General features: G+C 44.6%; 1 protein-coding gene across 3 annotated transcripts; it reads left to right on the top strand.

The window, feature by feature from the left end:
• Positions 1 to 570: 570 nt before the first annotated feature.
• LOC114868344 (neprilysin-like) lies at positions 571 to 26,066 on the top strand. Of its 3 annotated transcripts, XM_029171825.3 has the most exons (23): positions 571 to 1,032; positions 3,536 to 3,712; positions 4,770 to 4,805; positions 6,033 to 6,194; positions 14,434 to 14,514; positions 14,794 to 14,889; positions 14,972 to 15,090; positions 15,219 to 15,287; positions 15,854 to 15,988; positions 16,555 to 16,656; positions 16,741 to 16,877; positions 17,293 to 17,386; positions 17,832 to 17,960; positions 20,987 to 21,085; positions 21,180 to 21,257; positions 21,449 to 21,552; positions 21,849 to 21,907; positions 21,994 to 22,113; positions 22,392 to 22,525; positions 22,809 to 22,874; positions 23,871 to 23,966; positions 24,098 to 24,174; positions 24,265 to 26,066. In XM_029171825.3, exons 1-23 carry the CDS (start codon positions 990 to 992, stop codon positions 24,362 to 24,364), a joined length of 2,313 nt encoding a protein of 770 aa, XP_029027658.1. In that variant the 5' UTR covers positions 571 to 989; the 3' UTR covers positions 24,365 to 26,066. The 3 variants fall into 3 exon arrangements, with proteins under 3 accessions (XP_029027658.1, XP_029027659.1, XP_029027660.1); XM_029171826.3 differs by lacking the exon at positions 15,219 to 15,287; XM_029171827.3 differs by lacking the exons at positions 571 to 1,032; positions 3,536 to 3,712; positions 4,770 to 4,805 and adding an exon at positions 5,671 to 5,803.
• Positions 26,067 to 27,529: the final 1,463 nt, after the last annotated feature.

Here is a 27,529-nt window from a genome sequence, read left to right as displayed (position 1 = left end):
AATGTGAAGCAGCCTCACACAGACACTCACATGTTTTCTAAAACGGCACCGCGCGCTTCCCTTCCCACACGTGTTTTAAATAGTTAATGCACGTATATACTGTTGTAACCAGCCCAGGGTTGGGATAGAGATTAAGGTGAGAGAAATGATGAGTCATGCTGCTCGCTCAGCTATTTTCACCGCTTGTATTTAAAAGAAAATGTATTCAACACTCTGGTCTCCCTTTATAGTGTTGATGTGACAACGCAGCCCTGCACCCAAACTGCTCAAACCAGCAGATGCTCTCGTCTGAGGCGAATCCTGGAGTTGAGGGTCAGGTTAAACACGTGGGCTTCAATCTGGGCTTTAAGTGCCTTTTTTGTAAAATAATGAAAAAATATGGTAAAAATATTTTATAAATGTATAAATATTCATTATTAAGTCTTTCAGTGCACATTAAGTTCACACGGTTACCATTAAACTATAAAAGCGGTTGAACAATAAATATTCATATTCTAACCTTAAAACGCAGTTGACGGCTCTGTGCGTAAGCGCGACGCACCGTCTAATCACACTGTTCACCTGAAACTGCGCCCTGCAGCTATTTAGGATTCGGCGACAGGGTCACTTCTAAACACCGCCCCGACCGAGGAGGCAGCGACGGGGAACTTCAGGAGGGTACTTCACTGCCTCGTGTCTGCATAAATATGGGATCTCCCTCCCGTGGATAACGCACTTGACCACTTGCGCAGCGCGAGAGTCTGATGTATCATTTGACTACAGCGGTCCTCGCTGGGTATGTGTGGTACAGTACAGTAGTGGAGAAGAGTCCGTGCGCGAGTGCTCCCAGAATAGAAAGGCAAAGGAAAAAGAAGAAGGAGAAGAGAGAGAGGCGGGATCGCTTCATGTCTAGTTGAAATCCAAGGTGAGCACAGAGATCGCCTGGAACGGCTCGATCGGCACTTCGCGCTCCCTTTGTGGATTTAATGGATGCTTGATCTCTGGATGTGATGCCCATATATATTATCGACCGAAAATTCCCCGACACATCTGGTAAGTCGCTCGCGCTCCCATGGAGCGCTTTTCATATAAAGCGGTTTGGAATATATTGCGTTACTGCCTGCGCGTGTGCGTGTGTCTTATTTGTGTGTTTGCGCTTTATACTTGTGTGACAGCGGCGGCACGCGCGCACCAGTTGATTATGCCAGACCCCCCCCCCCCCTTTTTTTTAATTTCCGGACGTGCAACAGGAGATCGGGGGACTCGGACGCGTTTAGCTGCGTTTCACCGGGTCGCGATAACTGCGTTCAATACTTTCATCATTAGAGTTCTAACACCGGGATGCACAGTCCCATCCGAAAACACTATCACTGTCTTAGAGCTGAATATCCCATAAGATTACTTTATAGTTTAGGCACAGCTGTACGAGTAGAAACATTTGGTGTCATATCCCTTTAAAAAAGTAATTTTTCCTATTTTTATATGGCAACCAAAAAAAAAAGCAAATTAGCAAAGCAATTTAAGAGGTGGAATTGATTTTAGCTGGATCAAAGCACCTTTGGGCACAATGTCCCCTCTTTCAAAAAATATTTTTAAGCCACTGGAGTCTTCAATGTGCAGCACTGAACAAATATATCCCAGAGAGGATGTTATTTTAAGTCAAAGTAGGCCACATCCCTGTACTTATTGCAACTCAGGTCCATGACATGCTCATGGTGGAGGTTGTAAATAAACTTGACTTTGTGTAAATAGTTTGATGTCGACACGTGTGTGTGTGTGTGTGTGTGTGTGTGTGTGTGTGTGTGTGTGTGTGTGTGTGTGCAGGCACATGGGTGTTTTCAGGTGTCTCAGTGAATGATGGCTTTAATTTTGAAGGAGTTTGTGAGCTCTCATAAGACTGTTAATGTTTCATATATATCATGACAGACAGGCGAGTGGAGGCAAAGACAAAGAGAGCATTCTGACTTTTGGTATTCCTTTCATGAGCCATTATCTTAAAAGTACAGACATGGCAGCACGTACAGTAGCTTGCTTAAACGTACCCAGGGAAAACATCAGAGCCACATTATCAAAAGTTACAAAACCAAGAAAGACAAAAAACAGCGTCTTCAACAGGGTAGGTGAGAAGAGCAGCAGAATGGACAGGCCGCCTTTCAGACATCACAGAGGTACCACCACCTTTCCTCCCGTTCGGAGAACAGGTCTTTAAATGCATCATTGTCACAAGTGGTTTTGTCATCTTTAAATGCACAGAGTCATGTAAGGAACCACAGTGTAAGCGTTGTGTGTGACAGTGCTTCCTCACTTCCATCCTCTGGGCATGTGTCAGAGTCTCAACTCGTTGTTATACTGTAATAAGCTGCAGTCACAATGTTTGATACTAAAAAACACAACCCATAAGAATGAGCATGTTTGTTGACTCTCCTGCAACTGGCAGGAAGTTTTGAATGAACTTGTGTCATATCAGTGTCATCTGCTCTTTATAGCTATTCAATCATTAATTTTCTTATTTGATTTTATCTTTGACTTGTGACCACTCATGAAGTCATACATGCTTTAGTCACAGTAAGGGACATCTGTTCAGCACCTTTGACTGTTGTGTTGATTTGAGGGGGATTTGACATTCAGGTGGACTGGTAATATGCGTGTGTGTGTGGGTGTGTGTGTGTGTGCGTGTGTGTGTATACGGCTGCTGTTCAAAGGAAACTAAGGGACTTTGTCCTTTAGTGGTGCAGCCCTCTCATCTCAGCCTGCACGCAGAGAGACCCACCCATGTGCGCTGGCGTCTCATGACAGCAGCCTGCTAATATGTGTGTGTGTGAGAGAGAGCGTCACTGCGCGAGTGTGTGTGGCAGCGGTAAGAGATTAAGGATTAATTGCCTTCAGTGATAGGATTAACTACTCGTTGCGTGAACTTTATAAAGTTCCCACCCGGCCCCGGCGAGGAAAACAACACTGAGTAGTGGGGAGCAGCGGAAAGGTCTCTCCTGTTTTCTGTTCCTCTGAAGCGTGTTTCATTCTTTCTTTCTTTTTCTTTCTTTTATTTTGTTATTTTTTTCTTGAGTTCATTGCCACCACAGGGTAAGGACCTCCATTGCTCTCACCTTTTGTTCTAAAACTAACTCTTTTCTTACAACTATAATATGATTTTTCTTATTCTGCTCACACCTCAAAGAATGTGCAGTGGCAACGGATTTTTTGCTTTAATAATGTCAAAACTGTCTTGATGGAAAATAATATGGCAATTTTATTACACCGTGACAGTAGCGAACAGTAAGACTTTGAGGTTTTTGCTTCTTTTGCTGCTTGTGAATGAACTGATTAATGCTTAGCACTGTCTTTAATTATTGATATGTTTAGAAACATGCAGTATTCATGGACAGATGTCAAACCAGCAAAGCTTTAGATGTAAATGTCAAAGTCAGTGTCACTTTCCCAGTAACAAGATAAATGCTCCACTACAGTGATGTGAGATCATTCTCATGTCTTAGAAGCAGCACTCAATCAAGTATCATGGAGTGTCTGCATGAGCATCTATTTTATTCCCAATGGTCAGGTGAGTTGATACAGGCAGCAGCTGAAGGAGGAGACCTGAGAATGACAGAGACCAACCCCCCCAAGTCGGCTAAAAAGCCCCGCTGGACCTCCCTGGAGATCGGCCTCATTACCATCGTCTCCTTGCTCTTCATCATCATCGTTGCCCTCATCATCCTCTTCGCCACACAGAAGACCGGTGAGTGCTGCAGCTCGGGCTAATGGACTCTTGATGATCACGGAAAAAAGAGAGGTATCTGAAAAATATGTGTGTCAAAAAACAGGTCAGAAGGCCAGTGAGCATTAAGGATGTTTTTGTTCTTCTTGTCGCCATAATGCTAAGTAAGGAGTAAGAAAAGGAGAGTAAACTCTACGTGCACTGACGATCACCTTCAGCTGAGTTCTGGGTTAAGGTTAGGCACAAAGGAGCCTGCTGAAGAGCAGCATGTGTTCAGGTTAATGGAAAACACTCAAGCTGTGTGTTTTTCAAGTCCAGTCACTGAGCCAGAAAGAGGACTCAAGTGTTCGTGAGGTTGTGTCATTAATTTGCATTATAAAAAAAATGCTTAAAACAAGCAGAGTGAAACAGAACAGACACCCGCTTCCTCCCTTCTCTCATGATATTATATGTTAAAACTAGCTGAACCTGCTTTAGTTTATTAATCAAACTACTCCAGTAAGAGGGGTTTCGTCAGAGGCCGTTACTATAAAAGCAATAGGGACAACAACTTAGAGCTGCGATTTAACGAGGCGCAAATGGCACGAGGGCAAAGTTCAGCGAGTCAACAGAAGACAGGAAAGAGTCCTGACAGATAATTCGGCATAATTATCCTGAGCGATACGCACCCAGCAGGTTGAGTGGGCATGTGTGCGCTTGCTGAGCTATTATTATCGCTCGCAGTCTGCTTGATAAATATGTAAGCCGTCGTGTCAGGAAAATGAGAAACGTCTGTGATTTTGCGTGCGTGTGTTCTCACCTGTTCATATCTCCTGTGCATTCACACACCATGCAGTGCAGCGTAATTAGGGTCAGGTGGAGGCCTGCCACTATGTTAGCTGGTGTCACACTCAGCTTGACTAACAGCTGAACGTCTGGAATTATTGCTGACAGAGTGAAAGCACCACTTTTGAGCAGTCTGTTGATCTGTGTGAGAAAGATGACAAGGAGCTGAAAAGAAGAGGCAGAGAGTGAAGGAGTGACACGCTGACTGATGGAAATCCCCCCGAGTGATGATTTGTTTTGCATTTCCTTTTAGATGAAATCTGCACCACAGCTGACTGCACACAGTCAGGTGAGTATCGTGTGTTTGTTTGTGTGGGTCTCCTCTTTATTGTCTCTTTGTGGAGGCTTTTGAATCCTTTCGTAGCAGACACCGTAAATGGATCTGAGCCACTTCATCTGTGACCAGGCCACTGATCGAACGATCAGAAACTGCCCTCGTCAGCAGAGGCGCTATTACCACAGGCGACCTGTAACTGATTGACCTGACGAGTCTTAATTAATAAGTTAATAGATAGGTTCAACATGATGATGATGTGTGGTACTAAGCATTGTCGTGGTGTATTACAGATTTATTACTCAGCCCCTCGTTTCCACAGACAGACGCTCATTCATTCCTGATGCATTCTTAAGGACCCCATGTCCCAATTCAGTCAGGTTTGACAGACAGCCTTGTCACAAGAGATCTCTCAGCAGCCTCATGTAATTTAATTGCAGCTCAAAAAAAAAAAAGAAAAAGTCTCCAGTACCGGTCCCGCTCTGAACCCAAGTGCTGCCACTGTGCTGCTTTCTTTTGGCGAATGAGGGACAAACTGTGTTTTTTTTATCACAGGTTCACAGTTAGCAATGAATGTACTTTTGATTTTGAGTGCACAGTTATTTCCTGCTGCTAGAAGAGCATAAAGCATTTTGGCAGCAATCCACGGCTTGAAGACACAGTTCAGCTAATTCGTGTTCATGTTCTTGATGAACTCAGTGTTCGCAGGTAACGAAGTTAGTTCACTGTGTTGCGCGTGTGTAACCGAATCACAACCAATGCACAATGCGTGAAACTGACACCTCGTCGCTGTCGGGTTATGGGCTGAATTATGTTCAGGCCATGTGCAGTGACTTCCTGCACAGTTTGGATCAGGTTGCCTGGCAACCTCACAACGACAACAAGACTGACCTTCACCAAAAAACTAGGCAGCGTGACGCTTTTTTACACTTTTGGTGCAGATCAAATAAACAAGAAAAAACATTGCCGATATGAAAGCGAAGTTTAGCAGCTGGGAGACTTAAAAGGAGCTGGTAGGAGGATGCTTTTACCTTCAAGCTGTTTCAGCACAGTTGCTGGTTGCAGCCTGACGCTGAACATTCACAACCCGTGTGATATTTTTTTTATCAGAACGCACTGTCGGCATCTCGTTTCGTAGTTACGTCGCTTCTTTTCCCTTCACGCTACATCATATCTTGCATTATGCTACATCCTGGGAAGTACTTCCCGTTCTCACGCCCCGCTTCCCCTGCGTCCCTGCAGCGTCTCGCCTCATCGAGAACATGGACGCTAGCGTGGATCCTTGCGACAACTTCTACCAGTACGCCTGTGGAGGCTGGCTTAAAAAGAACATCATCCCAGAAACCAGCTCCAGATACAGCACCTTTGACATCCTGCGAGACGAGCTGGAGGTCATCCTCAAAGGTCAAACACCTACACGCACACACACACACACACACACACTCACAGAACGGCCAGTGTGGGGGCTCATTGGCCTGTTCTCATTAGAGTTATAATCCTGCAGTTAGTCTATGACAGGAGTTGTAAAGCACCCTAGAACAGAGAGTCTTTTCTGGTCCACTTGCTTTGTAAGAGGATTGAGAACAGCTTGAATAGTTGCTGGAGTGTATGAGCTAAAGAGGACTCTACTTCAGGGACTTCAGCTCCATAGATATCACAGATGCCACGGGAGTTTGCCTTCGGTGCTGCCTAGCATGTGAGCTGAGAGTTTGTCAACAGAGCTGGTATTATGCATGCATGTGTGTGTGTATGTGTGTGTGTGTGTGTGTGTGTGTGTGTGTGTGTGTGTGTGTGTGTGTGTGTGTGTGTGTGTGTGTGTGTGTGCGTGGACATTTCAGACTGCGCTCAAACACGTCAACACACGGTCGTGAGAGAAATCCTAATTGCGAGTCTGTGTGCGGCGCGCGTCTCCCTCACAGGTGCAGCTTTTAGCAAGTTTTCCTGTTAGACTCGTTAGCGTGTCCTTGTGGTGTTGTTGAAGCATAAAGGTCCAGCGTACGTTGCAAATGCACGCGCGTGTGTGTGTGTTTGTGTGTGTGTGTGTGTGTGTGAGGGGCCATACTTCACCTGAAGTTTCGTGTGAGAATGCCGGTGCAGTATTGAGCAGCTGGTGCTAAATCTTTCAAGGGGCACAAACCTTCCACGGACAAAACCCAAACGCTTCATCCACCGTAAATTTACAATTTATATAGCCGTACCTTCAGCTCTAATAAAGACAGCGCAGAGTGGCTGCAGGGGGAACGCAGTGAGTCAGAGAGGTGAGAAAGATTAATCCTCAGTGGGACGCCGGTCCCAGGCTTTAAAGTGCTCTCTTGTGGACTGAGATAATTTGCACCAGGCTCAAGCACTTTATCTGTCCAATCTCGATGAAAAACACAGTCTTGCATGTTGGGCCACTTTTTCTGATGGGCTTGTTTTCGCTTTTGCTCCCTTTCCACACTGCCCTGGTGTTGTCCGGTCATTAGATCAATTTATTTGAATAAATAGAAATGATGATTTTTTTCACTTTAGAATTAAACAAATTCTCTATTTAGTCTTTCACAACAATAACCATGTTTGAACAGAACTTTCTAACTTTCTGGTTTTTTGTGTTAGAAATTAGAAGTTTTTGATGAACACCTTTACAGATCAATAAAGCATGTATTAGGTTTCAGAAATGGCTTTTAATGCAGGCAGCGATCGTTTAGAGCTCAGTTGAGGGGGTTGTGGTGGCAAAGGTGCACCTTTACTCATTCCGAGTTGTATAATTACAAAAGATATGTCATTGAAATTCTGTCTCGTGTGCAGTGATATCAGAGATAATGGCTTTGATTTTGTATAAAATTAAAGCACTTTTTCACTGCACTGAAGCTTTTTTGTTCTCTTGTTTCTTTCTCCTCTTTGTATTTCTTTCATCAATTGTTTTTGTTATGTAAAGTCATACAGAAAATATTCAGAACATTTAATGTTTAAAGTTTTAACGTTACAAAGTCAACATCTTTGCGGTACTGCAGTATCAAATATTCATCCCCTTCTTCAGTACATGGTGGATCAGCCTGTAGCTGAAGCCTCAGAGACTGTTGACACCGTTCCTTGCAGCAGGTGTTTTGCAGTCGCTCAATGGTTTTTCTCCACCTGCCTCTTCACCAATACTGGCGCAGCCCTCAATAGCTTCCTTCTTTGCCCAGTGTGGCCACTGTTCCATTTTCAACCTGCTTCCAGCTGGGAAGCTCTGCGAACATTCAGTGCCTTCACTAGCTTTGTGCATCCTTCTCTTGGTTTGTGAAAGCCAGAGGGTTCATAACATTTTATGGCATTTCTCTCGATTATTACGAAACTCAAACAACTTCCAGCCAGTTCAGGTATTTAATGTGATGTGTCACACACACCTGCTGCAGCCTGACGGCAATACTGTGCTTGCAGCGGGTGTGAATGAGATTTTGTTCTATTATGAGAGTTGCTATTGTAAGGTCTGAACAACGTGGAGAGTGTGCCAACAGCTAAAAGTTTGTTAACTTTGTAAAACCTCTCATTTATTTTGGGGCAGTTAGTTAGAGGTCAACCGTGTTCACTGCCTTTGTACAAAGAACAATCCTGTTGTGTGATTAATGAACAAAGTGCAAAGGTCCAGGAATATTTGACTTAATTGCTTTGACTCTGAACACCTTGTTTGCCACTGAAAGGAACAGAACACGCGCAGAACTTGTCCTAATTGTTAAACAGCTTAAGTCTCCACCAACTGTCACGAGCACCGTGCTCATTCTTTCCCGCTCTCTGGTTCTGCAGTCAGAGCTGGAATGTCCCAGACTGTACTGAACGCACACATGCTCAGGTTTCGCTTTGCATCTGCATCCGTGCGAGCTTTAGAGGGAGGAAAGTTCTGTGTACCCAAGCCTACGCTTGCATCAGCTCCACGCACGTGCGCATTCTGTCGTTTTCAACACTTACGTTAGCAGCCGAGAGGCTCCGGGAGTTTCTTACCAATCGAGGTGTGAGACCTGGCAGCGTGGTGACCTCTACTCTGGAAGTGACATCAAACAGGTGACCTCCGACCCCGAGGCTTGAAACACCTGGCCTCCGCAGCACCTTAGGCAACAGTACAAACAGTGTGCGTGCACGTGTATGTGTGAAGAGATTGAAAATGCCTTGGATCGTTCTCCGCTGCAGAAAAAGGCCATAAATGATTCATAATAGCAGGATTTTTATCCTGGTTATGTCCACCACAGTGTGCAGTTTTCCACTTCCCTTTAACCAGGTGTAGCACACTGTGCAACCATTGCCCAACTGAGTGTGAGCATTTTAATTACTCACCAGTTTGTGTCGGACGTGGAGGCAGCGTACAACTGGCAGGACGGGTTTTTAAGCAAAAGCCTGAGATGAAGGTGGAAAGAAAGACAAAAGGAGACTGATGGGAGACATGTGGGGCAAGATACACACAAACCAGGAGGATCGCTTTGAGGTGGAGGTATCTGAAGTCAGAGGAGGATGGTATATCGAGAAAACCTTTGAGGATAGGTCAGGAAATGTGAAACAGCATGAGGTAGTCATCTCCGAGCTAAGCCCCGTGTGTGTTTGTCCGTCCGTGCGCGAGCACGTGCACGTGACTCTTATGAGTGCGAGCACAGAGCTGCTCCGCTGGATTACACGAGGTGCTTCCCGTGCGCCGTCAGGTCCAAATCTTCCTGCAAAGGAAGAGAGAGAGAGAGACAGCCAGAGAGACAGAGGGCGGGCGGGCGAGCGAGCCGCACACACAATGTACGAGGCAGCTTATGTTCCTTTGCATCGCTGAGAGTGCCGAGGCTTTTTCCCGAGATAACGGTGACACCAGAACAGTAAGAGCGACACTGGCTGTCACAGTTTGCCCAGTGCTTAGAAGCACCCCCCACGGAGCCGCACAGAAAACTTGAGATAAATACTTTGCTCTTGTGACCGCGGCTGGTATCGAGATTCCAGTCAGAACCCCTGCTCCTCAGCACAAATATTATATTTCTCATAAACATATCAAAGAAAGATTTTGGCGTTCAAGTCAAATAATGTGAATTTCAATGCCGCAGCCCTTGGCCAACAAAAACACATTGGGTAGAAAATCATGAATTGAATATGTTTCTGCCAGCTAGGATGCCTGTGACTACCAGCAGAGGCTTAGACCTCCTCCAAGGCAATAATCTGCCCTTTTAGCCGCCTCACTGGAACAGAGCACACAGATCTTTTATGTACGCGTTGACTAGGCAAGGGCCATTACGCTGACTGACAGTGTGGTGCTAAGTAAATGACCAAATTGATTTTTTATTGGTTCGAATGGACAAATCTGTCTGAAAGCCAGGTTAAGTTGAAAAGTCATTTAATTGGTGCACATGTGCATTTGCAACCTGTGCATTAAAGGTACTTTACTTTACAGCTTTCTACTTTGCTCGCTCTGGTTCTGGATGGGTGAGTACATACTGGATGTGCGAATGGAATTTAATTTCCTGTATTAAACTATCACTATGCCTCCAGATGAAACGCTCCAGGGGTTCTGGGCTCGGCCGTGAATACTGACTAGCAGCGGTACGCGCAATCAGCTGACATCTGATGATTACAGTTATTTCATCTGACACCATAGCTGCGAAGAGTGTGGAGCCCCCGAGTCCGGAAGTTTTTTCTTATTTTAAAGTTTACCTTAAAATGTATTCACGAAATTCATGAGACTAGAAACACTTGGGGTCCCGAGAATAACTTAAAAAAGTTGAACTTTTCTATTCAGTATCTTTATGAGCATTCTGGCAAATCATGTTGTGGCAGCTGGACCTAAGGTTCCCTGCCTGCCATTATTTACCCTCTACACATAAATATACACAATGACTAAATATAAATCTAGAAAAAAAAAAAAATCTAGCAACCGTTATAAGTGCCAGGCTTTGTGCAATAGGAGAAAGTAACGAATCAAATGTCACTGCAGCGAAGAAAAACTCCAAATTTGGATTCTGTATCATGCTGAGTAGTTTGCTTCAAATTGAAGAGATGTCTTGCACAAACATCAGGTGGCACAAAATCCATTCTCAAATAAATCCAAGCACGCACAGACATGGGGCGAGAGAGCTACGTGGAATCTGTCTGCGTTTATGTGTGTGTGTGTGTGTGTGTGTGTGTGTGTGTGTGTGTGTGTGTGTGTGTGTGTGTGTGTGTGTGTGTGTGTGTGTGTGTGTGTGATTGAGAGGTAAGCCTTTGCTCTGGTTAAACATTAGCACCAGGCAGTCAGTAATCCAATCACACACACATGATCTGTGCCCTTTTGCAGGAAGCGCCCTGTGAAGGGTCCCTATCTCAGGACTTCATTAAGATTAAATGAGCACATAAATAGTTCACACCTGATAATGAGAAAATCGCAGGATTGGAGAAATAAAAGAGAGGAAGAGGCGGAAATGAAAAGCAGTTGAGCAAGCGGTGAAATAAGAGAATGAACTGAAACAGAATGAATGGAATTATTTAAAAAAATACACAATGATTCTATATTGGATTCAACTGAAAAACTATCAGGATGAATGAAAGAGAGTAGAGAGGAGTTTCCATTAATCACGCAGGAGCAGAGCAAGGTATTTAGGTGTAATGTCAGATAAGACACCATGAGCGTGCTTGACAATAAATGAAATAGGAGATTAAAGGAAGGGATAAACTGCCATATCTACCTGTCTCTTTGCTGACTGGTGTGTCAGGAAGTTGCAAAAAAATTTAATTCTCCTCATCTTTAGCTTTTCATCCTGACTCAGTGTGACACGAGTGATGTCTTGTTGGACTCTGGGGAGAATTTCCTGTCAGCTGCTTGAGTAATTTAAAACTTGTCCTTTTTTTCTGTATTGATCCAAAGAAAGAGAGAGAGAGTGTCATGCTACAGAACAATCCACCCACCAGCATCCAAAGTTCACAAACTGCCATTCTGTGTCCTGGCTTTTTTATTATAAATCCTAAAAGTTAGATTAAATAAAGAGAGAAAAGCAATAATGTGATTTTATGAGGGTAATGGATGTTTTAGCCTGTGTGTAAAGTTTGGACTTGTCCCCTCTTTGTCCTTGTTACATTCTGTCTTGAATTCATTTTTTTAGATCTATTCAGACATTTTCAATACAGTTGCTTTAACACAGACATTCAAAAAACCTTTGCTAATTGAAGCTGGAGAGTTTGATTTGAATGCATTAGTCTGCAGCACCTGTTTCCAAAAAGCTTTCTTTTTTCCTTTTACTTAGTCTTGTGTTTGTGTTTTGTTGCCTAGTTCTTATGCTGGATTTTATGTTAACCTCTCTCCCGTCAAGGTCTTATTTGTAAATTTTGCTTACCATAGTTTTTAGATTCTTGCAGGCAGAGGGTGGTTGAGCAGCAGACACAGCCTGAATTAACTGACTTGTCTGAATGGAAGCTGGGATTCACATTCACATGTATCAGCGGCAGCTCATGGTTGGGTTTCTTTAAACTAGTATTAGTCCAATACATTTTAATCATCTCTTGTTTGGTTTGTTTTTCCATTATCTAAATGCATGGTTCATTATTGATTCGACACAGGAGAAGAAAAAAAATGCTCTAAGAGGCAGATATAGAAACAAACAGCCTCAGTTATGTTGAGTATTCCAGTTGCCTTTTTTCCTTACTGTTGGATAAGAGATGACAATTTCTGTTCAGTCTCAATGTTGTGCAACAATCTTATTTCTCCATGAAAATTATGACAACTGTGCCCAAAAAGCTGCCAGTTTCAGCAGTAGGGGCCCGAGTGGGGCCCCAGCGGCTCCTTGGCCCCCTTCTGTAGTAAAATGCAGTTCTGAAACGCATAGGCTAACACACGATAAGGAATTCAGAGCACATCTCCTACTTAAATACAAATGAAATTCCACAAAACAGAAATGAAATAGTGTTTCTAAGGAAAGTTGCTTGTCACACTTCATTACTGCTTTCATGTAGTTTAAAGAGGCCGATTATGCCTTCCTTCAAAATTAACATAGCAAGTAGCAATTTGCATACATTCTGTTTGAATAATGTCACTTTACATGACATTTATATCACATTGCTCACTGTATAATGACACATGCTTTTGAAATTTCAATGATAAGAGAAAACACAGAAGTAATAAACAATTATTTGGGATGAAGAAAATAGAAAGCACATTATACAGTACAGTATTGTTTTTGCAGGAACCAGCTTCCTGAGGAGTCCCAGTCAAGATTTAAGGTTTCAGTTCATGATAGAACAAACTCGCTCTGAAGTATTTCCTGAAAAATGAGCCCTGTTCCCCAAATGCGTCCCTGAAATGCTGCAGTAAAGTTTGTGACAAAGCCCGAGAGGTCTTTCATGGGGGCCACAGTTCAGGCACAGTTTAGTTTTATAGTACTGCGTGACAAAGCAAAACCTGAGACTCGAGATACTGTACCTGTTGAAGACAGAGGCCCCGGATCGTCTAACGCTGTCACAACATTACATTTACAGCAGCGGTCGTTTCCACAAACACCTAGATGACAGTGTGGGTGTCAGATTGAACGTAGATGAGCTGAGAACATTTATTTGAGCTCACGCTCGTGGTTATTGCTGGCAATAAGCGACGGCGGGTCCTGCAGGAGCGCCCCCGCTTTAAAGCTACAATATGTAACTCGGTGCCTTGAGGGGAGCAAAGGAGAAGCGTGATGTCGGCCCTGTTCTCCTCGCCCTCAGTTTAACCACCACAGCAGTAAAACCCATTTGATTAGCTGTCCAGCTAGGAACACTACGTAGCCGTAGGCTGGCGCACAGTAACTGACAGCCGTGTGCCCGCGACAGGTGTTGAAAAGGCAATGAAAACGTTCACTCCTGCTTTCAAATGGCCCCTTTCTGGCCACACCTGCAGCTGTGAAGTGGTAGTTTGTCATTTAATCTCCATACTGTGTCGCTCTGGCATCTATTTCTCAAGCAATAGTTGAGGGGAACTTTAGTATTCATCCATCTTCATTCATCCTCACCAAACCGCTTACTCCCTAGTGCGGGGTCACGGGGGTGCTGGAGCCTATCCCAGCTGGCTACGGGCGAGAGGCAGGGTACACCCTGGACAGGTCGCCAGTCCATCACAGGGCAACACATAGACAGACAACCATTCACTCACACACTCACACCTACGGGCAATGGAGAGAAGCCAATCAACCTAATGCACGTCTTTGGACTGTGGGAGGAAGCCGGAGAACCCGGAGAGAACCCACGGAAACACAGAAAGGCAGCAGGGCCGCCTCCGGGAATCGAACCCAGAACCTTCTTGCTGTGAGGCGACAGTGCTACCCACCCCACCACCGTGCTGCCCCCTCACCAAACCAAACCAAACCAAACCAAACCAGGGCTACTCATCATCGTCAGCTTTGCACATTTCCATTTTAAATACATTCACCGCACATTAACATTTTTCCTCTTGTTCCCTGGCTACTATCAAGTGCGCTTGAAGTTATTATGTTCTGTTTAAAAGCACTGTCGGACATAGGGACAGACAACACGGCTTAATTAACATGATTAAATGCAGCTGGGCCACAGCTGGATTCTGTTTTCAAACCACAAAATGCTGCAAACTCTTGTATGTACCTGCGGGTGTTTCCGCCCTTCTCGTCTCCTCTCCCTCTGCCCTCGCTGCCACATGTGCGCTCATGCCTCCTCAGGTTATGGAAGTGTTTCTCTTTTCTGTTTGTAGGTGTTCTCGAGAAGACGGTGGAGGGGGAAGCCAGCGCTCTCACCAAAGCTAAGGTCCTTTACAAGTCCTGTACCAATGAGAGTGAGTCAGTTGGCGTCACATGTCAACACACAATTCCTCACTGCATCATCTGCTGTCTGTGGAAAATAATATTCTGTCAATGTGCAGTGTATAACCTGCAATGACCTGCAAAATTTTAATTCTGGTCATTCAGATGAATAAACATCATAATTACAATAATAACTTTAAAGAATTACATTCTTTCAACTAGGTTTGTTCTAGCATTTAAAGTAATAACCCGTCATACAAGTTCAAATTAAGGTGTTGAGTTAATTTCTCTTCCCTTGTTTGTGTCTGAAGGTTTAATTGAGCTCAGAGGAGGAGCTCCCTTGCTCGACATGCTGCCAGATGTGTTTGAATGGCCCATTGCCGTTGACAACTGGGAAATCACCTACGGTGGTGTACCTTTTATCCACATGCAAGCTGGAATGGACATCTGCCGCCTTTTCTCACTGCTCGTTCCGTCTCTGTCGTTCAGGTACTACGTGGAGGCTGGAGGACCTCATTGCCAGGCTGAATGAGAAATACGGAACTCTGCTCTTGGTTAACTTTTTTGTTGGCACTGATGACAGAGACTCCAATTCACACATCATTCATGTAGGTGTGCGACTGCACTGTAGCTAGAACACCCCCCCCCCCCCCCATACATGCACACGCGCTTTAAAAAATAGCCGCACTGCAAATCAAGTCTGTTCTAAGCCATTATTTTTTGTTTCCGTTGCCAGTTTGACCAGCAGACGAGTCTCGGCCTCTTGTCCAGGGATTACTATGCCTGCACTGGACCATATGCAGAGGTGAGTTACAGTTACACACGCTTGCCTTTCAACCAGTGCTCAATTAACGTGTTTATTTAGCACTGACTCAGACTGTGGTCACAAGTCTGGATTTCACGTCTCCTGGAGTTTGCTCCAGGGAACCTGACCCCTCACATCATGAGGGCATCCAGTACCTGGCTCGTCTGGGATTTATTTGTATGCTTATGAGTTTTATGAGCTTGTGTGTATTCCATATACAATAATGTGCTCTGAGGCACCAAGTGATGATTAAAATCAAAGAGGCAAAGCAAAACAGATCTAGTTGTGTGTGTGTCTCAATTCAGACCAGATGTCCGTGTGTGTGTGTGTGTGTGTGTGTTTGTGTGAGAGCGTGTGCTCAGGTTTACTTTACTACACTTTGCCATGAATGTTTGATTGATATGCAGAAAGCACCACTTAACTGCACTTAGCCTGTGGCCCCTGGAGCTGACTGTGTGTGTGTGTGTGTGTGTGTGCATGTGTGTGTGCGAGCTGTCATCTCTGCTTCTTTGTCACTTTGTAAATTAAAATCCCTTCGTAACATGAGGTTAACGTGTTTCTCACAGGCGTGCCGGGCCTACGAGCAGTTCATGATCGACCTGGCCAAGCTGATCCGCTCTGACCGGGGACTGGCCATCAACGAAACTCGCATCAGGGAGGAGGTGACACGGATTCTGGACCTGGAGAGGGACATCGCGAACGTAAGCGTGCCCTGACATCTACCGTTTTCCCGTCAGATGTCTGAATAGTCCGCGTCGGCCAACAGCGTCCCGTCGTTTCTAAAAGTGAGGCTTTGTGAAGAAAATGACAGAATCTTCAAGGTCTCACAATCTTCCATCTCAGCTTCATACGACAGGAGGATATTGTGAGACAGCAACTTCTGACAGCGTGACCTCCTACTCCCCCGTTTGTCGCCCCAAACTCTCTCATCCATCTCTGTATTTGTGGCTCCAGTCGGGAGCAGCTGCTGTGTAAAACAAGCTGTTATCCAGCCTGATCCCTACAAAAGAACTCTTCTCAGATATCAACAGGTTTCCCCGTCCACGTTTGTCATTCTGTGCCACTCTGTTCTGCTCGCCGCCGCCCTCCGCTTCCCCTCTGCTAGACTGCGGTTCTTTTACAAGGCAGCCCAAGCGTGCAGGCTCTGACATTTACAGACCCGGAGTCTCAGGAGAGTCAAATATGTTTTCTGCTGCTGGACCACTCACCGCTTGCTACAATTGTACGCATGTGTCGGGTTCAACGTCTCTGTGTCGCTCTCTCCAAGGCGACCGATACTCCAGAAGACCGCAACAACCCAGTGCTGCTTTACAACAAGATGGAACTGGGAGACCTCAACGCCAACTTCACGCTCGAGGTTGATTCAAAGGTAAAAAAAGAATAAAAACTATTTGTAAGACTTTGCCTTTTTACTTTCCTTTCATTTCCTCATAACTACTTTTCTTATTTAAAGGTGTTTAACTGGAGTTACTTCACAGCTAAGATCATGGACACAGTAAACGTCAGCGTTCCGGACACAGAGAAGGTCATAAACTACTCCCCCAACTATTACAGAAGACTCAACCTCGTCTTGGCCAAATACACAAAGAGGTGTGTGTGTGTGTGTGTGTGTGTGTGTGTGTGTGTGTGTGTGTGTGTGTGTGTGTGTGTGTGTGTGTGTGTGTGTGTGTGTGTGCGTGTGTGTGTGTGTGTGTGTGTGTGTGTGTGTGTGTGTCCACAGGTGAGGACATTTTGGCCAGTCCTCACTAAGGTTAGAATGGAGGCTTGGTTCTGATTAGAGCAAGGGTTAAACGTAGGGAAGACATTATGTCAATGGAGGTCTTCACTTCCATGGAGTGTGTGTGTGTGTGTGTGTGTGTGTGTGTGTGCGCGTGTTTTGTGGGGATGACAGCAAGCGCGGACAACATGCAGTGAAAACAGCTGCTCTCATTACTCCTCTGTCGTAGCTGCGAGTGCCAAAGCATGCATCCACTTTACATTCTTCTTCTTCTTCCTCTCCTCGCAGGGACCTACAGAACTACATGGTGTGGCGCTTCGCCATGCACATGGTCGTGGGTCTGAGCAGAGCTTACAGGGACACCAGGAAAGCCTTCCGCATGGTACGCTGCCAGGAATCTGATAAGATTTGCAAAAAGCTTTGCAAATTTCTCCCCAAGATGAAAAGTCAAGTTAGCCGAAGGTTCAGCTTCTGTGGAGCACGAATGTCACCTGAGTGGATGACACAGCTGCCGTGCTAGTATTTCTCAAAATAAACCTGTTGTTACTTTGGCGAGTACAAGACGCCTTCAGTGGTTTATACTGCAGCCTTTTACAAAGCCACGCTCAATTACCACTACTGTATATGTTTGCACGTTAAAACCCTAATCCTAATGCTCTTCCTAATCTAATCATCTCCCTCCTGCCCTATCACTTACGTCCAGTCCTCTGTGTAATGCTGATGCATAATGAAGGCGCAAACTAAAGAATGGCCATGAGGCTCTTTAAGCGGAGTGCTGAGCGTTTTTTCCTGCATGTATAATTGATCTGCGGTCGCTCTCCCTGCAGGCTCTGTCTGGGACGACATCAGAGGCAGCCGTGTGGCGGCAGTGTGCCCTTTACGTCAACAACAACATGGACAACGCCGTGGGACGACTGTATGTGCAGGAGGCGTTCTCTGAAAAGAGCAAGGAACTGGTCAGTGGAGAGCGGAGTGGACTTCACGGAGCGCTACTAATAAGATCAAGGCCGAGTTATTTCTGTATTTCTCGTTAATGCATTCAGTTTTCCATACATACTGTCAGCCACGTCCCACTCGGGCGTATTTTCGTCTCTTACTCAGAGTGTTTTGTCACCTTTGTGTTTTGTGTCTGCACCACAGTGCTGTGTCTTATTCCCCCCCCCCCTCGCACCCATTGAAAGCGACTGAACAAAGTCGCCTTGTTATTGTGCCCACGCCGCCCGCGCCGTGAATCTCGACTGTCAGGCGTGTTCGCGTGTGTGCGCGCGTGTGTGCGCGCGTGTGTGTGTGTGCGTACTTTTCTGCGTGCGCGTCAGTGTGTGTCTGTCGTAATGCAGTGTCTCACACACTGTCATCCTCTGGATCGGCGCCTACTCCAGCATGTGGCGTTCATGGCGCACTGTACAAACGCGCCTGCATGTGTTTGCATATGCGCAAGGCAGCGTGGGGCATGTAAGAGTGCGTGTATATACACAGTGCTGTATATATACAGAACCTCTGTGCATACTGTGCATCTGCTTTATGCATGTTCTAAGCTACTGTAGCTATGGTGCCGTTTGCTGCTGGGTTTCAGTGTTGGGCTGCCTACCTTGACGGTTTCCTGCACAATCTGCTTGTTAACGCACTTACTTGGCTCCACCAATGACGGCAGGCCAAGCCGGCCCCAAAACATAATGCTGCCACCAAGTTGCCTTCCGTTAAGATTCTGTCTTGTTCACGTGGCCTCAGGCCGAACTGTAGACAGGCAGCAATTTTCTTTTTGAAGAGCGGTGGCTTCCCCGGTGCTGTCGTGCCCAACGCAGGCTGGGGTTCAGCTGTCGTTAGTGTTTGGCGTGGTATTGGTGACAGTGGGGGACATCGTTGGCTTCCTTCTGCCTTCTCTCAAAATTAATTTTCTGATAAGATTCACTGCGTGGCAGACAGGGCTGGTGTGCAGGACGCGGCAACAACAGCCTTTAAATAACCAATACTTTCTGTGCAATTCCTTCTGTGCATCATCGAGCCCTGAGAGAACCCTGCTGGCTATGCCGTGAAGTCTTCCTATCGCGTGCTCGCCGTCAAACGCGATGATCAAAATCATGTTTGAGGATGTTTTCGACAGCGTAACAATCAAGAGACGTCTCCAGATTGTTTTCCATCTGTCACATGTGCTCAGTAGGAACTTTCTGCCAGAACAACACCCAGTGTTGGATCTCCAGTTCTATGAGCACAGGTCATAGTAAAGGGGTCCTGTGCCACTCTCCTGGAGTCTGCTTCAGTTTGGACAGATACATGTGCACCTGTACTGCAGCCCATGGTGTTACTGCTCTTACACTGATCCTCCTTTCTTGTCCTGATGTTGGCTCATTTATCTTCCACACTCCTCGCCTGGATTTTGATTTATTCTAGTTTTCCCCTGTTTTATGCCCTTATGCCGTCAGTTTACGTTACTGTCACTCTCCCCTGGTCACACCCCAGCGTTCATTTGTGCTCGCGCACGTGCATGCTCATGCATATTCTTACACAGTCGCTGCATATTTTCTCACACTGTCGGTCGTGGTGACAATTACACTCCCCTCGCTTTTTTACCATCGACCCAGAAAGAAAAGCCAGGGAGCAGGGAATCAAGTATGGATTTTTATTAAACTTCAAGCCGTCTAGGATCACATAAGGGCAGGGAGCAGCTCAGTCCAGTGCTCATGCTGCGTCTCCTGGTATCTTCTCCTGTGCAGAGGGGCGCAGCGAAGTTTCCTGCCACTGCACATGTGGAAGTGCCATCATGGAGAATCTGTGCAAAATAATTGGGCTGCCTCGTGCCACCATTAGCGACAAGAAGAAGCTCAGCCGCTCTTGTGTTTTACTTTAATGGTCACGTGTCCCTTCATTTTCTTTGAGCAGCATATAAATCGTCTCAGATAACAGAGAAAAGAGGAACAATTCTACAGGCATCTAGCGGTTCACAGCCCTGCCGTACTCATTGCAGGACGTGTGCTCTGACCTGCAGTTGGCCACATGTTGCACTCACATACCAGTGTTGCAGCCAGAGATATATTTCAGATATGGTCTTGGTCAGTAAAAGCAGGCTCTACTCCATTACAGTACATATGCACACGATCTGGTTTGTTGCCTATAAGCTTTTATTTACATCATTTTACAGATTATATGAAATCAAATTGATCAGCAGTGCCCTTGAGGGAGAACCGTAACCTTCACCATTCAGGCCTTCACATGCAAACAGCAAACACATGCAGCTTGGGTAAAGGTTTTCGGAAAAGTCTCATTAGTATGGTCCCTGCTGGCTTGTGGCGAACCGCAGCGTGTTGCTCAAGTGACTGTGCAGAGTGTTAGCGAGGAGCCTGTTGATGTGATGGGACACTGGAATGCCTCCGTCAGCTGGCTGTGGTCAGGCGGATCTGGAGGAGCAAACGTTGTTGTCAAGTTCTTCCTCCCATGTTGCTTTCATTCTTTGGTGTTTTCAGTGCTCGACAAAAGACTTTTAACTGTCCTGCGTCCATGGAGCCGTACGCTCTGCACAACACGGTGCCGTCGCGGTGGCGTCGGGCCGTCTGTCTCGCTGTGTGCAGGCACGTGCTTGTAAATATTGTAACACAAGAGCGATGGATTATGGAAATGTTAAACGGCCTCCACAGGTTCCCACAGAAGTCTGTTAGTCCTTTGTAAGGCTGGTGATAACCTCAGCAACAGAAAATCGAACCCACAACTGATACATGCTTTAATATTTAATGACAATAATAAAAATATGCAAATAGAACATCATCTGCATCTGTTTGCAGTACAGCATATTTTTCTCGCTGCAAAAAAGTGTGAATACTGTATAAGTATAACATAAAGTATATTATAAACTATTCATAAACTATTTGGTGTGATATAATACACAAATATTTGTACCTAACACTTTTGCCTTGTGAGTTATGCGTGGCTGTTGTCCTTCCCTGTGGTGTGTGTGTGTGTGTGTGTGTGCATTTGTGTACGCGTGCAACAGATGGAGGAGATGATTAAAGACATCCGGGAAGTGTTCATCAGTAACCTCCATGACCTGACCTGGATGGATGCACAGACCAGGAAAGCAGCTGAGGAGAAGGTGCTGGCTGTAGCTGAGTGACTGCTGCAGTGTTCTTTACAATAATATGAGAGTATCTGTGATGACTGTTTTCTTTTCTGCTGCTTTTCTGTAGGCTCGAGCTATTCGGCAGAGGATCGGCTATTCCGACAACATTATGGTGGATGAGTACCTCAACAATGAGTACAAAGATGTGAGTGTTTGAAATGGTGCCAGCATTTCTTTTTTTTTTTTTTGTTCAGTTAACGTGGCAAGGAAGAAAATGGGTTCATTGTACCTGCGTATCAGTTCTGTGAAAACATCTTGGCGAGAATATATGAACGGGCGTTGATAGCTCTCATCACTGCTAATCCCCTTGCTTCTTCGGCTGTGTGTTGGCGTTAGCTGAACTACAGTGCAGAGGAGTACTTTGAAAACATCCTACAGAACCTGGAGCATGTGCAGAAGAAGCGCCTACGAAAACTCAGAGTCAAAGTCAACAAAGAGGAGTAAGATTCCCCGAGAGTGAGGGTTAAGGGGTCACATCATTGCTTGGAGCAGCTGACTTTCTCCAGATGTGCAGAAAATCAGCAGTAGTAAAGGACTGAATTTGTAATGCTACTAAAGGTGTGACATACAGTCTTGCATTTAGCACAGTGGCTTCCCACACAAACTCCTACTCACCCTCTCACTGAGCACAGTCCTAATGCTAATATTAGCTGGGTTATTATTACCCACAGGTTAATTTACAATACATTAGCGCCTGTGGATTGTGCTGCGCTCCACTGTTCTTCTTGTTACGCAGGTGGGTGACAGGAGCTGCTGTTGTCAACGCCTTCTACTCATCCAGCAAAAACCAAATAGGTATTTATACATTTGCACGTTTGGTAGCAAGCAATCGTTTTCCATTTTCGCACTGTAGAGATGAACTCAGCTTCTCCCGGTGTCAGTGTTCCCTGCAGGGATCCTCCAGCCGCCTTTTTTCAGCAAAGGCCAGACTAAATCTCTCAACTACGGTGGCATCGGCATGGTGATCGGCCATGAGATCACACATGGCTTTGATGACAACGGTATGCGTTTCCACCCTTTGTTCCTCCCTAAGTCGGTTTTGGCAGCTTGTATTGGTTTGGGGATGGAAATAATTCCCGTTCTGTAACTGGTGCCACTTGAGAAAAAGGTTTGTGCAGAATGACTGGGAGCGTTTTTTACCATCCTAACTTGGGTTTGTAATGTGGAAGTTTTTTTTTATATGAAGTCTCCAAGAAACACACAATGTGAATGTAAGGGAAATATTCATTTACAGTAGCACTAACCAATCACCCTCCAATGCATCTGGCCTCTGTTACAGGCAGGAATTATGATAAGGATGGTGACCTGAAGGACTGGTGGACACCGGACTCCACGCAGAGGTTTTTGGAGCTGTCGAAGTGCATCGTGGACCAGTATGGCAACTTCTCCTGGGACCTGGCAAATGGACTTCATGTATGTCCTGGTAGACAATGTCCTTCCTTCCAGTCATAGAATTTCATATACTATTGTGCGCTTTGCAGACTCATCATCAAATGTCTTATTGTTTTGTGTTGACATATCAATCCCTCTCCCTCTTTCTGTCTCTTCTGCTGAGTCCCGTTGCTTTGAACTGGTGATTTTTTCAACCCCTGGGAATATTATCATATCATTTCTCATATTCTGAAGCATTGTATCTGAGCCGTTCTCTGTCCCCTTTCCAATTTTTATGTTCTTTCTCCTTACGTCCGTTCTCTAGTTAAACGGTAACAACACCCTCGGAGAGAATATCGCTGATAACGGAGGGATACGACAGGCATATCAGGTAACTGGCTGAATCACACGAGAGAGCTTGATTCAAGAACCCCGCTGTGCAGGTTTCAGCCTGTTGTTGTCGTCAGTGGCTTTTTAACTGGAACAGACATGTCATCTGGATCAGATGACTGACTCACTCATTAACTACAGTAAACAGAACAGGGTGAAACATGATGTTAGAGCTGATTGTGTCAATTGTTTGGTAACTACTGTATGAGCAGTTTTGGGAAAATGCAGAAACTGTTGGGTCTACCGCAAAATGGACGACCTGGTTTAAAGTGTATTGTGGACTCAAAGAGAACCGGAGGATGGGCAAACACACTTCAATTCACTACTCAGACTTAACACAGGACTTAGACTTTAAACAATAGCACAGGATTTACCACTGGGCCTAACACACTTATAATAGACATTAATAAACACAGGACTTTGCTTTTGGTTCACACAGAACCTTGCTTCTCATAGTTAACACAAGACTTCTACCTTTAGTTAACACAGCACTCTTATTCCTAGTTAAGACAGCGTTCTTTCTTTTAGTTACCAACTCAGACTCTTTCGCAATGCACGACTGACTTACAAAGACTACTGTACATTGTGTCACTGAGAAGGTTTTAACACAAAGCATGGGCTGCTGGAATTAAGACACAACAAGAACCCAGCAGTGGAGGCTTTTGCAAATCACTCTCACCTGTTGTTATGGATGAGCATACAGGTACAGTATGGTTCAAAGTAAGAGTTGTGAAAGCATAGACGAAGCTGGGTCAGGTGACGTGTTGACGGTGAACTGAATTAGATGATTGGGGCTGTAGGGGTGAGAGTGGGCCAGCCCAGGGATTCCAACAAAAAACATTGTAGGTTTTGTTGATCTTCACATAGGATACAGTGAAACAAATGCTTTACCTTATTTTTACCTTATTATTGTTGGTTCATTATCTGTTTAAACATACATATTATCCTGGTGGTTTAGGGATACAATTTTAATATGTATATATCTTTACTACTGCAGGCCTACAGGAACTATGTAAAAGAGCACGGAGAGGAGCCACCACTGCCTGGCATTGACCTTTCCCATGATCAGCTGTTTTTCCTCAACTTTGCTCAGGTAGTGTGTGGATGGATGGATGGATGGATGGATGGATGGATGGATGGATGGATGGAAGAAAGGAAGGAAGGATGGAAGGAGTAGACAAATATTGTGAGAAAATCATATGTAAAATATCTTGCCTTTATCAGGTGTGGTGTGGAACCCAACGACCAGAACAAGCTGTTAATTCAATCAAAGTAGATGTTCACAGTCCAGGAAAATTCAGGTAAAGCCCTGAAATCATGACACAAAAGGCACCTTAAAGTCCAATGTTAAGCTTCTCACACAGCATCATTCTCCACTATGTCCATGACAGGGTGCTGGGATCCCTTCAGAATTTTCCAGAATTTGCCAAAGCATTCAGCTGCAACAAAAGCAGCTACATGAGCCCTGACAACGTGTGTCGCGTGTGGTGATCTGCAGTTACCCAGGATGGAGACTGTTTCCACTGTGGGTCCTACCCGTTCCCCCTCCACTACCCCTCCCCTCTGACTGCCGGAGCGTTGGTGGGCGACTGCAGGGAAGCAAAAGCTCCCCTTGACTCTCTGTCCAGAACTGGCGGCGCGACACTGCAGTGTGCGCCTCCTTCGAGCCCACCCCGGACTCTGGCCCTGCAAACCGACGGGGAACCATCCCTTCGACTCCTCCGTTGCCTGATTTCTCTGCTCCTCACTGGATACAATCACTGCTTTTGTTTTGTTTTTTTTTCGTTCCCATGTTAGTTTCCATGTTAGTTGTAAGTCTGACAGTGTTTATGCGTGTTTCAGTCAAGCGAGGGACAGACAGACAAATGTGCTCAAACCCACTGGCAAATGAATACACCACCCACCCACCCACACTCACACACATAACATGGCTGAACAAGTATGTATGTGGGACTGAGTTATGCCTCTTATAAAACCTCAGCTGTTTCAGCCTTCATTACCATTTAATTGTAATGTACTCGCTAGATCAAGGTCAATTATTACACAAAATCTAAACTTGTTTTGTTGAATAGACCAGTAGTATTTAACCGTCAACAAATATCACACAGCAGTGCTCTATATTTAATGGTAACATTAACTGCAGGCAACAGATGGCTGTTCTTTATTAACTGAGCGGGAAACTGAACCAAAATGAAGTTACTGCCTTTAAGATGACAACTGGTCATGAATCATCAAGCTGACAATCGCCTTTTTTATATGTTAACACAACCTCCTGTGTGTTTCTACATGAATGTATGTCTCTATGATTTTCCTGTTTTCAGATCACTGCCTACTGTGAAGCTGGTACGGATTATATGGTCTGTTGTGCTACTTTGTGCGAGTGCATATGTGTGTGTGGGAGAACAAAACCCAAGTTGTATCATCAAAAAAAAAGCTTCTCTTCTTTTCCTTGTTGGATAAAAACAAGATCAATACCAGACTAGAAGAAGAAGCCAAGTTAACCCAGCTCGCCACAGTAAATGGAAACAGCTGGCCTGATTGTGAACAAAGGAAAAACAATGCCTACTGTGTAAAATCACTAATTATCACATTATATCCCATTTGTTCAATCAGTACAGAAAAAAAAGTGTCACAACACATCCGTGGACTCTCTGCTGGATGCCTGGCAACTGAACCGTGACGAGACACTAGGAAGTGTGGTCCTTACACCTCAGGCTTTCTATGGATTAAACAACTTTTTTGGCTGCATTTAGAAAGTGTTGCCCGCTGTTTCTCTTCGCTTCAGTCTTTACATTAAGCGTGAGATGAAAGTTAAACTGGTCCTGCACCAACTCTTACAGTAGGTGTGTGGTTCTTGGGTTTAGTGATTCGACTAATATGACTGTATTTTATCAACATTTATTTACATTCAAAGAAATATTTATCAAAAACTGGGATAGTAATGAATGTTGCTTGCAATTTGTGGATTCAGAAGGTTAATTACAGGTCAATTAATGCATTTTTTACATTGAGTGAAACAAAGGTCGATGACACAAGGTTGTTAATTGTGGAGCATATTGCCTTTTTTAGTATTGCCTGCAAAGAGGCAATTTCTTTCTTTCTTTCTTTCTTTCTTTCTTTCTTTCTTTCTTTCTTTCTTTCTTTCTTTCTTTCTTTCTTTCTTTCTTTCTTTCTTTCTTTCTTTCTTTCTTTCTTTCTTTCTTTCTTTCTTTCTTTCTTTCTTTCTTTCACACAAACACATACACACACACACTCCACCTGTAGAAAGACAGATATATACCTCAGTTGCCTGTATTTAGATACTTTATAATAATAACTAATAATCATGTTGAAGAACTTTTTTTTTCTTTCTCAAAATAAATCTTTAAATAAACAGACTGAGTCGTGAGGTGAGTCAACCTTAAGGTGTTGTTTGCGTATGCATGTGTCGCTTTAGCAGACCTCTACAGTATATTCACAGAAACACAGTACTGTAAGCTACGACCATGGTTACATGATTTTGGCAGATGCATCTGTATCTCATGCCCTAAAACTGATTTCTGAATCTAACAGTACAACTACTGTAGCTTGACAACGTTGCCGACTTACTTACAAAAAGTAAATTCTTGGAGAGAGTTTTCTATAATTAGTTTCACTCAGTTATTGCTGATGTAAGAACATAAGTAGGAATGTTCGGGTTTTGTTTAATATTGTGATATCCATAGAGGAGCAAAACGGTAATTTAAAGGTCGCATTAGTCTAATGTCCTTCCCAGATAATTGAACCTACAGTATAAGAATAGTGGGAGTGGGGGAAGAAGTACAAACACATAAATGTGTAATATCTTTACGGCAGCTCCCAGGCTGCACACTAGCAGATATACCCTGTGCTGTAATGAAGCAGCAAGCACATTTCTTGGCACGGGGAAGGTTTGTACCCTGGGTGTAACAGGAGAGGCGCACAGCGAGGGATCAGTGTGGAACAAGGAAAAAAAAAAGCTTTAAAACGTTTGTAGGTAAAAGAGGGCGCCAACAACCATTACACGGGTGGCAAGTGGGGGGAAATATGGCCTGACTTTGAAGCCAGGTGTCAAAAATATCTTAAGGAATGAGGGAACATCACGAGCCAGAGCAAACAAGCAGTTGTATAAATACACAAATGGGACGTTGGAACGTCCGTGCCCTTTATTTTATTTGTATGCATTCCTTAAACGTCTATCTGTCAGGGCTTTGCGACACATTCTGTCAATAAACAGCCCTGCTCCTGATAGGTGGCAAATAACTGCAGGCTCACACCACCCACTATCCTCGTGCTCTCACCCTCCCTGTCATTAGCAGCCATGCTAGCTCTCATCGCAGCTAACATTACAGCACCTCAGCATGTTCCCAGAAGGCTGAGTAGTGTTTCACACGCTCAACACTATCCTACAGTATACTATGATGTTTTATCCTGAGGTAACACGGGGCATGAGGGATGTGTGTAGCTGTTTAATCCGCCTAAAAAATAAGATAATTGGAATAAAAATTTATAACTGTCATAACTTATCCATGACTTCACTTATTATTTTAACCTCACACTAACCTAGTATTTGTGTTCTCAATGTAAATCTCACTCCCGTCTGTTACTGTCAAGTCATAAAACGACCGGGTTATTTACTTATTGCCCCCTTTGGCTGAC

Source organism: Betta splendens, chromosome 13, assembly GCF_900634795.4.
Source record: "Betta splendens chromosome 13, fBetSpl5.4, whole genome shotgun sequence".
NCBI lineage: Eukaryota > Metazoa > Chordata > Actinopteri > Anabantiformes > Osphronemidae > Betta > Betta splendens.
Note: the sequence above shows the minus strand (reverse complement) of the source record. Positions and strands in the feature narration are given on the sequence as shown.